We start from the raw sequence: 13118 nt of genomic DNA, 5'->3' as shown, positions 1-13118 counted from the left end.
AATTAGAGCAATACCACATGTAACACTTTCCAGTAAATATCATTTAAACAGGTTTCAGGGAACACATGGAGTGTAGGAAAGTGTGTTAGGAAGCCTTTTACTGCAAGTTCAAGCAATACAAAGCAACAGTTGTCCAGGTAGATACACTATTTTTTTACACAATAATCCATATTCTATGCTGGATTCAGGAGAGGTTTTCAGCAATAAATAAAAGCATGTTCACAAGGCCTTTTTCTGCTCATCTTTGTTTAGTAGCTGTATTTCACTGCTGATTGAATGTACGTGATCACTCTAAAAACAAGTGCCTCTTCTCTTTTTCATTTGGGATTCTTTTCAATAAAAAAACCGGCATTGCCAACATAACTCGATGCTGTGCTTGATGAACCCAGCTGCTCATCACAATGTAGAAAAAGGGAACGGAAAAGGGCTGGCGGGTGAAAACATCACAGAGATGCAGGGCAGCCAGATGAATGCAAGTGCAACATGTAATAGGAGAGACAGCCTGCAGGCCCTGTGCCGCAAAGGGGAATGGAAACTAGCCGTGTCTCAGCACAGCGCTTACCCTCGGAACCTTCGGTCCCTTCCAGAAGGTGCCGTGGCTGCCATTGACACAAGATACTCGTGCTGTCAGCGCAGCGCCAGTCTGCGATCCCCAGGAGGACCCACACTGTCAAATGCCAACCTTGCCACGAGTTTGTACCAGCAGTATCATCAGATGGTCACTTCTTGTGAAAGCTGAGTAAAGCTCCTCACAGAATCGCAGCTTGACTGCAGGCTGTCTGGTGGACAGGAGATTAATTTGCTAAACAACACATGTTCCTTCATATAAAGTTGAACTTTTTACACAATGCTGTTTGGTAGTCATGTACAGGTGACGCTGCAAAAGCACATCACACACACACATACATACACGCACACTTGCTGCTGCATGCAAAGTACTCCACAAAGCAGAGTCTACTAGGCCACAGGTTTCACCAGGACAAATGTCCATCTCTGAAGCAGAGTGTTGTTTACAAACCTCCCCCACCGACATCACCTTCCTCCACCCACGGGGCGCTGTGGAAAGGGCTCGTCCCTGCCGCGCTCTATTCGTGTTGCCCGGGTGCCACGGACTGCAACCGAGACGACTGAAGTTGCACAGGGCCTGATGTGGCTCTTTTTCCCTGTGCTGCCAGCTCTGTGTCACAAGACCTTCGCTAGAGACTAGTAACAGTGGACTGCGATCACTGTGTTGAGCACTCACTTCACATACACGTTAGGGAGAGAGAAAAGGAATACGGAAGCCATTGCTGTTTAGCCCTTTTATACATCTCTGGGCAAACTATCCACTGGGTTTCACAACAGGGACTACACAGTGCCGTACTTCTCTCCCCGTTAAGGAGCTTCTTACTGCCTGCACTTGACAGTGTGTGCCTTAGGGGAAAAGGGGCCTCCCTTGTAAAACACATGAATGCTTGTTAAGACTGAGGAAACAACAGGGTTGCCCTATATCAGCTCCAAGAGCTTGTGCCATAGTCCTGCATGGTTTCCATAGTTACATTGATAAAAGAGGAGCAGAGGTACAGCACCAAGTAATGCAACAAACCTGCCACAGGGCCCAACGGGAAATGTGCCTGGTTTAGCGTGACCACTCTGATCAATAGCCCATCCTGCCAATTAGTCATTTGGTCTGTCAGTCGGTCCGAAGTTTGTAAGCAACCCGGGTGCTTTTCACAAAACCCCTAGATCATGGCATTTTTATCGTGAGCATCGGAGGGACGGTGGCCGGCGCGACCCAGCAGCAGCTCCTTCTCATGCACGAGGCTGTCCAGCAGGTCTTCCTGCCGGTAGTTGTGGTAAACCTTCAGGAAGGCCAACACCGCAATGCCCAACCAGGTGAGCCAGGCTGCCCACAGGCCAAACTGTAAGAGAGAGCAGGCCAGCAGTCCAAGTGAGCACTGGTCAGAGCATCAAACTTCAAGAATACTGCTCTTGTTGCTACAGTTTTGTGGAGAGTATGTATATTACCTATGATGCTGCAGGCTAAATCAGCAGTATATACAGTGATGTGTAAAAGAAAGCAGACCCTCTTTCAATTCTATGTTTTGACATTTAGGATAAGTAACACGCTGTCCTCATCGGGTACTAACTAAATCCAACCTCGTGCAGAACAAACATGACAATTTTATCATACATGTAGTTGCAGATGGCACAGTGGTACCCGGATTACTGGCTCATTGAGGTCATTCGTATTTCAAATATAAAATATGCCAACATGCAGAAGCTGTGTTTAAAAAAAGTGTTACTGTTACATCATCCGTATCAATTAGTGAATTCTAAAGCTTTAAGATTTGTGTTGACACAGAATGCCAAAGAAACTACACATACAGTGACCTGAGATAAGCAACTGTTTCAATGCTAATATTGTATTCCACACACTACAGAGTGTATAATTGCTCAACGAGGAAGATCCTTTACTTATGGAGCACATTCAAGACAAGTGCCAAATTGCATTTGACGCTCTTCTCCAAAGCGACTTACAACATTAAGCTACTTACAATTACCTGTTTATACAGCTGGGTACTTTTACTGGAGTAATTCAGGGTCAGGAGTACTACAGTTGGAGGCGACACTCAAACCTGCGATCTCTGGGTCCAAAGACAGCAGCGCTAACCAAATTAAAGGATCTGCACCCAAGGATCTACAGGCCTCTGTCACCATAGACAAAGTAAGTTTATGACTCCATCATCAGGAAAATACTGAACAAGTAAAGTGAACATGAATGACTTTCATGTAAGGGCAGCCAAGAAAAAAAACCCTTATTTATGAAAAGAACACTGCAGCACGGCTCGGGCTTGATTTATATCACACATTTTGTGATACACGTGGACACATCATCAGTGATTTAACCTGGAATTACGGGGTTTTTCAGGTTGTCTTCCAACATCAGTTACCCTCACCCAGGTGACCCAAGCAGACCTCAGCCTGTTTTCAGGTATATGCTACTCTGAATGCATAGCTCACCTGTCCTGATCTGGAGTCATACAGGTGCCTTCACCATACCCTTGGTAACAACTCTCAACCTTCCTTCTCTAGCTGCCCAAGATACCAAATATACTGTAGACTCTACAAGAAATTTCTTGCAAAGCCCCTGCAGCCTACTTCAGTGGGCACACACCTTGCCCTGTAGCCTTTGGAATAGAACTGCTCCACCAGTTCCTCATATTTTGCCATCTTTCTTTCATTTTTGTCTTTTATCTTCCCATCCCTTATTATGGTCTGCTTCGACAGCTGGCAGGTCCAGATTTGTGCTATTGATAAGCATGATGGAGAATCAACTTCTCTCCAGCTACGTGGATGGTTGGATGGACGAGGTAGCACATCATAAAATGCCTGGATTAAGAATTTAATACAATGAGGCTCTGCTCTCCAGACAAGACCTTGCATCGAAAAACTTGTTCCACCTCATTCTTGTTACCTGCTTCTGCACTCCTACCACCCTAGCCATCCATTCTTCCTCCTTTGCCACACACACTTCCTCCTGTATTAGCTTGCACCTCTCCTTCCCTTGAACTTTGTCCTATCGCAGTGATGGAACATTCCCAATGCTGAAGCAGTAGGTTTTCCCTTCCTCAGCTCCAGTGATTTGCTGACTTAAAACTTACCCTAGCCCATGTGATAATACTCTCCAGCCCCTGCAAAATCCACCTACATCCTGGGATGGACAACGCAGTTACTGATCTTGCACTTGATGCCTGGACCTCTACGCTCAACCTCTGCCAACTTCTCAGGCATGCTCATAGCTAGTGCAAACAGGATCACGATGGTAGAGCAGCCTGTAATTATCACCTTCTCCAGCCTGTACCACTCAGATGTTGCTGCTCCTGATGTGACCCTCAAACTGAAATTACAGCAGTAAACCAGAATGAGGTCCTTGATCTTCCTTGGGATGTGATACTGCTCTAATGCTGCATCCACCACTTTGTGGAGAATTGAGCCATAGGTATTTGCAAGGTCTAGCCACAATGAGGCCAAGTTTCCGTTTCTCTCAAGAGATCGAATAAACTGGGTCAACACAGCAGTATGCTCCATGCACCACAGCACCCTGGGAATTCCACCTTTTTTCACTGACATATATGCACTTTTGAGAAAGAATGCTGTTAAGCACTGAGTGACATTGCTGAAGAACAACTTCCCCTCTATACTGAGCATAGATAAACCCTGAACTGGTTCATTGTTTCTGGATTCTCCTCCTCACATATCCCCAACCCTTCACCAAATTTGCACTACCGTGGAACTGTGCCCTTTCTCCAAATGACCTGCCAAAGCCTATACTACAGAATTGGAAAATGCTTGTAGACCTTGAAGGGTACTGGTACTGGGCCTGGGACCGGACTACCTTGTGCTTTCTTCACAGCCTCTCATACCTCCTTCCAAGTAGGTTCACCTTTGCCCAAGTGGAAAAGTGGACTATGCGGTACATACAGAACCACTTTTCCACTCGGGCAAAGGTGAATCTCTTTGGAAGGTGAACCCACTATGCGGTTCTATTAAGGCTCTACACTGTTGCAGCTCCAGAAGTTAACTTTCTACAGCTGGCCACTGTGCTTCTGCCCCAGCAGGCATCCAGTGAACCCAAAGCAATCTAAGAGACTGATCAATTCATACATAAACATTACTTCAAGTTATTGCTACTGGAGCAGGTTCTATAAGATATTGACCCATCGGGTGCACTTTGTCACACCTGGCTTCTGCATATCTTTAGTTACATAAATAACTCCATCGATCTATTGTCAATAAGTGCTTGTCCACTGCAGGGTCACAGTGGTCCAGGGTCTATGCTGGAGGCATAGGATGTAAGGCAGGATATATTCCTGGATGTTATCATACATACACTCATTCACACACACTGTGGGAGAAAACATGCACAGACTGAGCCAGGAGCTGTGAGGCACCAGCACTACTTTATTTTTCATAAAGTTAAGTTTATCGACTGTGACTTGGTGAGGATTAGTTTTGGATTAGTTATGTCCCCATATGTAAAATCACTTGAACTTAAAGAGGGTCTACTTTCTTTTAGACATCATTTTGCATTATTCAAGATACTTAAGTTTCATTACTAAATGGAACTGCTCATGTTCTGTATCTGCACTTGCTTCTAGATCTCAGTAATTATGTCTATATAGCCAATCTCTAATAAATTCTAAAAAGAAACTCAGTTATGAGTCTGACTCACAAGTCTCAAAACAGGAAGAAAACAGAAAAGGCTTGATTTTTATGCTTACAGAAAAATTTTGGTTATTAAAAGAATTTTCTCTGAATTACTTATGCTTAAGATCAAAAAGTACTGTATTATATCAATCAAGGCTAAATACATTTTCCCACTTATTATTTACAATATAATAAACAGATGGTACAGGGTGAAACAGCTCAACTGTTTCACTTTTCCTACTGCAGATCTAGGATTCGCTTCTAATAATAAAATTAATAATTCATGCCATAAAATTCAAAGCGGAAGAATGAATAGGTATGTGTATCTGATATGGGCAAGTAAAGGGCAGTGAGCTCAGTCAGAAGAACGGATGACCAGACTGACTTTAATAGTGTGGGGTTGGATCTCATGTATAAGACCACACACCACAAGTAACTAATCACAGTGTGAACAGTAGAGCAAACTCTACAAGGCGGAACTCGGCTGCAGCCGGTTGCACTCACCTGCGCTATAGCAAACTGGTCATAGAAAGAAGAGTTGTCCAGGCCCAGCTCCAGATCAGTGTCCTGCATCTCCTCACAGCTGTATGGGAAGAGCAGTGTTGAGACAGAATAAGGGCCTGGCTTTTATGCTCCACTCATAGTTACACACGCATCCAAAATCCTAATAGGGAGAGCAAGTGACAGACAGCACGGTGGGATTTGGTATCAACTATGCACTGATACCTGCAGAACAACACTAAGTGGCCAAACAGGATGTTCTTCTCAGCAGGTTTCAGTACACAACTGCTCCAGGCCTGTCTTATCAGCCCCAGTGCAGACAATGGGAATCTAAATGAGATCTGCAGATCCCACGTTGCACCTGTGAACCCTATCACAACTGCTTAGGAACTGTCAGAAAATGGGAAGAGAGACATTGGCTGTGGATGGAGGCCTACCTGCTGGGTGTTGGCCCACCCTCCGTGATAGCATCACACCATAGGTTGAAGCCCACACTGATGATGGTGCTAGCCACAAAAACAGCAAAAACCACCAGAGAGCTGACCAGCAAGTTCAGGAAGGCGTTGAAGATTGAGCTGAAAGACAGATTGGGAGAATAGGAGAGACTGAGGAAGAGAAAGCATTTTTAACTTTTCTCTCTATTAATATAGTCTCTCACTTTGTATCTTCCTTTGCGAATAACAGTAAAGTCCTGTGCTATAGTGTAGTAACTGACACTGACACGCTTTACCCTCCACTCATACACATTTACTGTAGAACAACACAGTCCACTCACACAGAGTCTGAAACTGCTTGTCCCAAGCGGGGTCGCGGCAACACGGGGCGCAAGGCTGGAGGGGGAGGGGACACACCCAGGACGGGACGCCAGTCCGCCGCAAGGCACCCCAAGCAGGACTTGAACTCCAGACCCGCCAGAGGGGACCTGGCCAAACCCGCTGCGCAACCGTGCCCCCCACAGTCCACTCACTCACCTTCAAAAAACTTATTCTAGTGTGGGCTGCACTGGCTGAGGACAGACCATGGTTCCCTTTGAGCAGTCACAGTCTCAAACTCCTCCTCAGGGATAACCAAGTATTTCCAAGTCCAACTACAGATATCACTCCAGCCTTATCGGGACCTGCCCCACGGCCTCCTCCCAGTGAGATGTTTGGCTCTCCTCCAGCAGAAGATGTCCAGGGGGTATTCAAACAAGACGCAAATAAAAACATCTCAGCTATGGAGGAGGTGTGAGTCAATCCCACTGGCCTCCCTGACTGTTAAGCTCCTCACCCGGTTGAGTCTTGAAAACCTGCAGAAGAATGTCATTCCCACCATTTGTATCCACAACTGGTTCTTTTGGTTACTATGGAAAGCTTGTAGCCTTAGATGATGTAGAGCAAACTGTAAGTACATCCTTTGGGCAAGGACTCAGCTCCCCCTTAACCAGCACAATTCAGTATAGCTGTAGCACCAAACCACTGGGTTGATCTCACAAGTCCTGGTATCACCACTTAGCAAAATGGGTCCGGCCAGAGCAACAGCTTCCCTCCACAGCTACGCAGAACAATCTACCTTATTCCGGAGGAGAATCATCAGCTCAGATTTGGAGGTGTTGACCTTTATCCTGACTGTCACACTTTGCTTCGAACTGCTCTTCTACATGCAGAAGATTAGAATCAGAAGAAGTTAACAGGGCAACATAATCCACAGTTACCAGGAAATAAATCCCAGTATCTACTCACACGCACGTAGACCAGTGAAATACTCTCTCTCAATTCAGGGTCACCAATTCACTTGAAAACATAGCTTTGGAGTGGGAGGAAACCGAAGTACCGGGACTAAACTTGTGCAAAAACGAAGAGAACTTGCAAACTCCACACAAAGTGAGTTGGGATCAAACCCACATCCTCGCGCACTGCCCAGGCACTGTGATACAACAGCACTACTCGCTGTGCCACAGTGCATATGAACCATTAGGATATATAAATAATTAACTTAGATAAAGGCCACATTGTGTAAAGATGTGTTATATTTTTCACTATTTTCGCACAATATTAATGCTGTAATATATAATCATATACAGTACAGTATTACATTTTATGCTTCAGTTATTTTCAGTGTCACTTTTACATCTATTGTCTTTTGCTTTTTATTCTCAGCACCAGCAAAACATTCTTTTTCATTTGGTAGGTATTTTGAATTAAAAGTGTCTTGAAGGGAATCACTAACGAAAAGTTTTGTGAACAAAACAGACACCGCTAGACACCGAAACACAGAAACCCAAGCAATTACGACTGGCTTTTTCAGCAACATACCCAGCCGATGTCGACATACAGCAGATGGAGTGGTCATTGTTACTTGTTATGACTAAACATTGAGACTTGAAAATAAAGAAAAATAAATAAGGTTAATGGAACAAACGTCATAAGTACTGGCTTTCAGTCCTTGAGAAAAGTGTCTGCTAAATGAATAAGTTTATGAAATCCTTTTGTCCGGCTTTTTAAATCCGGAAACCACCACTCGTCTGTAAATAAAGAGGTACTGTCCCAGCCTTCCATCCAACGTTCAAGAAGAATCTTAGCCGAGAACTGCCAGAACTTTACTGTCAGCACTTCTGGACAAATCTCATCCATGCCTGCAGCCCTGGCAGCACAGAGCTGTCTTACTGCCACAGTAATGTCAGCCTACAAGATGAACCCTGATCCCTCAGAAGCTTGTAGCACTGTCTTTTGGACTGCAGCTACCAAAGCCTTTTAAGACTGTCAATATTCCAGTCCATTGTCTGCAACCGCTTGTCTCCAGGAGGCTCGTGGCGAACCAGAACCTAACCCAGGAACACAGCGCGCAAGGCCAAAGAGGGAGGAGGCGACACCCAGGACAGGACGCCAGTCCACCGCAAGGCACCCCAAGCAGGGCTTGAACCCCATATCCAGGCCAAATCCGCTGCGCCACCGCGCCCCCCTACTGTCAAAATTTTTCTGGCAAATTTGGATATCCTCACCCTAGCTATACACACCAGCCCTTGTTTAACTTCACAGCTTCTTTTACTGTTGATGTCCACCAACAGGTTCCTTCTCTTTCACCATGACAGGCACCAACAACCTTCCAACTGCTGCTCCTTGCCGAAGCCTCCATAACAGCCTCGAACATGGTCCTTTATGATTCAATGTCTTCCATCAGAGTGGAGAAGAAACACTTGTGGTAATGAGAGTTAATCTCATCAGCAAGGCTCTACCAGGTGCTCCCAGGACAGTCTTTCCACTCATTTTCCAGCTGCACCAAAGTCAACTATTTAATCCACAGGAACAAGCTGACTGTACTGCACCCACCTGTGGGCAGGTGAGTATCTCCACACCCACCTCTCATGTGGTGGGCAGGGGTAACCAGAGAAGCAAAGCAACTACCCTGACCAAGAAGTCCAGTTCCAGAGCCAAAAACATGTGTGGAGATCAAGTTTGCACCCTCCTATCTTCTGTGCAAGTTCCAACTCCTTTCCTCCCTACCAGTGTGGTACCATTCCGTGTACCAAGAGCCATACTCCCTTGTGTTGGTCTGTGCTGTCTAGATTTGTCCCAACAGGTCCTTGACCAGTCTCACACACCTTGTCCTAAATGGTGATGAGTCCAACCGCAAGGCACTCATCTATCAAGCAGCAAATTTGCTCCAGGTCTGGCTCTAGGGTTGGATCCTAGTAACTCAGGGAGAGTATTTATATTACTGTTCTGAACTTGTTCGGAAGACTATTATTTAAACTGGTGCTTGCCAAGCCATTCACATTTGACCAGGTTATGAATGGTAACCCTACCAGAAGCACAAGGCTCCAGACAACATAGCTTTCGGTATTCCGAGGCACTTGGAGTCACTCCACCACCACAAGGCCACAATCCATGCAGGAAAAAAAAAAATACAACATAAACCTTAGATTTTTTTCCCCTCATTTCTCTCCTTTGTTACGGATTACTCTTATTTCCAGGTTTGCACTGCCACAATTTTATGGTAATTACTATGCAGTAAATTCACAATGTGCCAAAAACCTGGACAAGATTCTGAACACTTAATTCTGCATCCAGTCCACAGTAAAAGATGGGAGGATAGCTTTGAGGAACATGGCGATGTCGTTCACGGTAGCACGGGCTGCTCTGGATGTCAGAGGGGCAGTTCATCTCTCCGGCAGATGAGGCTGGATGGGCAGCTCCAGTTTCCGGTTCACCCCCCTCCCCTTTCAGCTGTGGCCTCCTCCCACGCATTCGCCACATCACCAGAGACTCTTTTGAGGAAGAGAATGTTCTATTGTGCCATTGGAGTGTCTGTTACCAGTGTGTACACAGCTATATATAATATATATATATATATATATATATATATATATATATATATATACACACACATACACACACATAATGTTCTAGGAGAAAAGGGTGAGGTAGACTGGAATACATGCAGAAGTGAGTGTATTACCAGGGTTAGGAGAAGGATGTATCACAGCAGTCTACACTTCATTCACCTGTAATACATGAATCTCTAAGACAGGTTATCTAACAACACAGGTTTGCAGCAAAAACGCAGGAGTGATGGCTCTCGGAGCTTTGTGCAGGGGCGCGCGCGCGCACACACACACACACACACACACACACACACACACACACAGTAATGGATGCGTCGGGCCAATGCTGCAGTGTTTTAAAAATGTGCGCACACACCATCCTCAGTAAAAAGGGGATTCTTTGTGTAACCACCCCCCTGCAATGTCTGTTCAATGCAGAATATTGCGTGTAAATGTGCCGTTTTCCATATTGATCACAAATAATCCCGCAGTGCCTGATGATGCCGGGTTCCATCAATTACACAACAACAACCAGCATGACTGTGGGGGGCAGGGAGGGAGGGAGGCTTTTACAAATGCATATCGGTCTTTAGAAAATATTCTTCAGACTCTAAAATGGAAATGCATCTTGATTGATTGTGGTTTAACAGATTTGCGCCAAATTAATATTAATAACCTGCTGCTGTAGCCGGTTACACACACGTCCGTCCAACAAAACCTCCGAACTACCCCGCGCGCACACGCACACACACCCGTTCAATCGATCAACACTCAATCGCACGCGCGTGGTGGCGGACACTCACTCGTCGTGCCCTTTGCAGAGGAAGAAGAGCAGCCTCCACGCCTGCACGGCGGACAAGATGAGGGAGGCAATGCCCACGAAGGTGACGAAGCTGCAGGAGGATTCGGGACCCCACTCGTCCACGACGAAGCGCTGCTTGGCCACCGTGATGTTCTCGTTCTGCCACATGCCGCGCGTGAACAGCACGCATCGCCCCTGGAAGTCGTCGTCGTTCTCGGACAGCGGCACCACGGCCACGAAGCCGAACGCGAACGCCAAGAAGTAGAGGACGCACTGCGCGAACAGGAGGTTGTCCAGGGCCATGTTGTTGGCGAGCCGGGTGCGCGTTCGCGTCGCCGAGTGCGCGCTGCGGCGGAGGCTGCGCCCTGCACCGCGCATTGACGCAGAGCGCGCGACACCGCTTCTGTCTGTGTGCGTGTGTGCGGAGCGAGAGCGCGGCCCTCGCGCCGTGCGCGCAGTCTGATTGCGGCTTCACACCTGGACACAGGAAGGGGATGTGGAGGCAGCAGAAGGTGCGGAACGGGAGACTCGCCGCTTCGTTTGTGTGGGCAGCTGCCAGCTGTGAGCGTTTCTACTGCTCGGCAGTTTGACAGCGGACTCTAAGGTTCTAGAAGTAACATGATCAGCCCAGCAGTGTAGTCAAGCTGCAAAAGGCAGCGATCTTCAACAAAGCACAAGCTGAAATTAAAAGGTGTATAAAAGTGACACAAATCAAATGTAGCATTTTTTTTTTAACACACACACACAAACTGAGCCGTACAGTGAGTGTTACCCGCCCTGGGTGCACTAGTCTTCCACTGTGATGTTACCGGGGGACCTGATATTAAATAATCGCCCCAATAAGTAAATATATTTTAAAAAAATAATATAAATATAAATAATAATCGCAGAAATAAGTTATTGGTGACCACGCCTGGCAATCAGACACTTTCCCCAGAGATATGTTACTGAACGGGTTCAATTTAACTCGACTGTTTTTTTAAAAAGTGTGTCTACATTTAAAAATTCCTATAAAAATGTTTCACAGAAAATATTGTACTGGCACATATCTTTTACACTACCTGTGTTTTATACAGAAATTGTAATTTATCCTTATATAGCATTCTATCCCGATGAGAAACTCAGAGTGGTTTAACCGATTAAAAAACTAAACACCAACAACAAATGAGAAATGAGAAAACATTTCTTGACTCCTGCTTGTACAATGTGATTGACTGCGCTACCATAATCAACATCCAAAAACATGACCGCCAGGTTCCCCATAGTGTGTGAGTGTTACAGAGAGTGTGTTCCACTGATGTATGGATGAGTGGCCCAGTGTAAGTAGTGTATCTAGCAGTGTAAGTCACTGCGGTGAATATAGTACCCTTGAGAAAAGTACTTAACCTAGATTGCTCCAGTAGAATTATCTAGCTATATAAATGGGTAAATAATTGTAAATACCTTAACATTGTAAGTCACTTTGGAGAAAAGTGTCAGATAAATGTAATTATGAGGTTTTCATTTGATTGTTACTTAAGGGTGAGAAAAAAATTTAATTCCAGTCAGTAAGGGGCTGGTTCGTTGTACGTAAGTCGGACGTTTGTAAGTTAGGGACTGCCTGTACATTTATTTATTTAGCAGATGCTTTTCTCCAAAGTGACTTCCAATGAACTCTATGTAGTGTTATCACCTTAGTGGGAAGTGAGATTCGAACCTGCGACCTTTGGGTCAAGGCAGCAGCTCTAACCACGACGCTACCAGCTGTTCCTAATTAAGCCTATTATATTTAAAAAAATTGAGTTACTGTACATACAATGGTTGATAACAAACGGGCGCTACTTTGCAATGCACATCAAAACATTGTGAGCCTACAGCAGTTCATCGGCTCGTGGGCAGGGCGCATGAGCCCGAGGTAGGAGAGAAAGACTTCCTTCTTTTCAGTCGGACCACATTGCCGTTAACAGTCACAGTGTCTCCATGTGTTACTGTATTTGGCTTTAATTTTTTTGTTTTTACCCTCCAAACCATGGACCAAAGCGTAGATGTGATGCAAGTAATGGTGATGCATCAGAGAAAAAGAAAATGATCATGACTGAACTAGTAGAAATAAAACGAAAGGTGAAACGCCAACGAAGATTGGAAGAGCGAACATTAAAGTTTCTTTAATGTTTTGCACGTGGGCGAGTGCGCGCGCGCGCGCACACTTTCTCTCTCTCTCTGAGAGAGCACTCTGCTATAAAAGACACTTCTCAACCTCTTTCCAGTTACGAAATGTCACTCGACACAACCTCCCCCTCTGCATTCTCAAACCTACCTCGCTTTGCTGTTCCAAGTCCTGTT

The 13118-nt window shown here is 45.5% G+C and overlaps 1 protein-coding gene across 1 annotated transcript; it reads right to left on the bottom strand.

Moving 5' to 3' along the window:
• Positions 1 to 81: 81 nt before the first annotated feature.
• On the bottom strand, positions 82 to 11492 carry tmem179aa (transmembrane protein 179a, genome duplicate A). The gene is made up of 4 exons (XM_018727726.2): positions 10798 to 11492; positions 6129 to 6266; positions 5695 to 5773; positions 82 to 1901 (listed from the first exon to the last, which is right to left on the bottom strand). The coding sequence occupies exons 1-4, from the start codon at positions 11172 to 11174 to the stop codon at positions 1722 to 1724; spliced, it is 774 nt and encodes a 257-aa protein (XP_018583242.1). The 5' UTR covers positions 11175 to 11492; the 3' UTR covers positions 82 to 1721.
• Positions 11493 to 13118: the final 1626 nt, after the last annotated feature.

Source organism: Scleropages formosus, chromosome 15 (assembly GCF_900964775.1).
Source record: "Scleropages formosus chromosome 15, fSclFor1.1, whole genome shotgun sequence".
Taxonomy (NCBI): domain Eukaryota; kingdom Metazoa; phylum Chordata; class Actinopteri; order Osteoglossiformes; family Osteoglossidae; genus Scleropages; species Scleropages formosus.
Note: the sequence above shows the minus strand (reverse complement) of the source record. Positions and strands in the feature narration are given on the sequence as shown.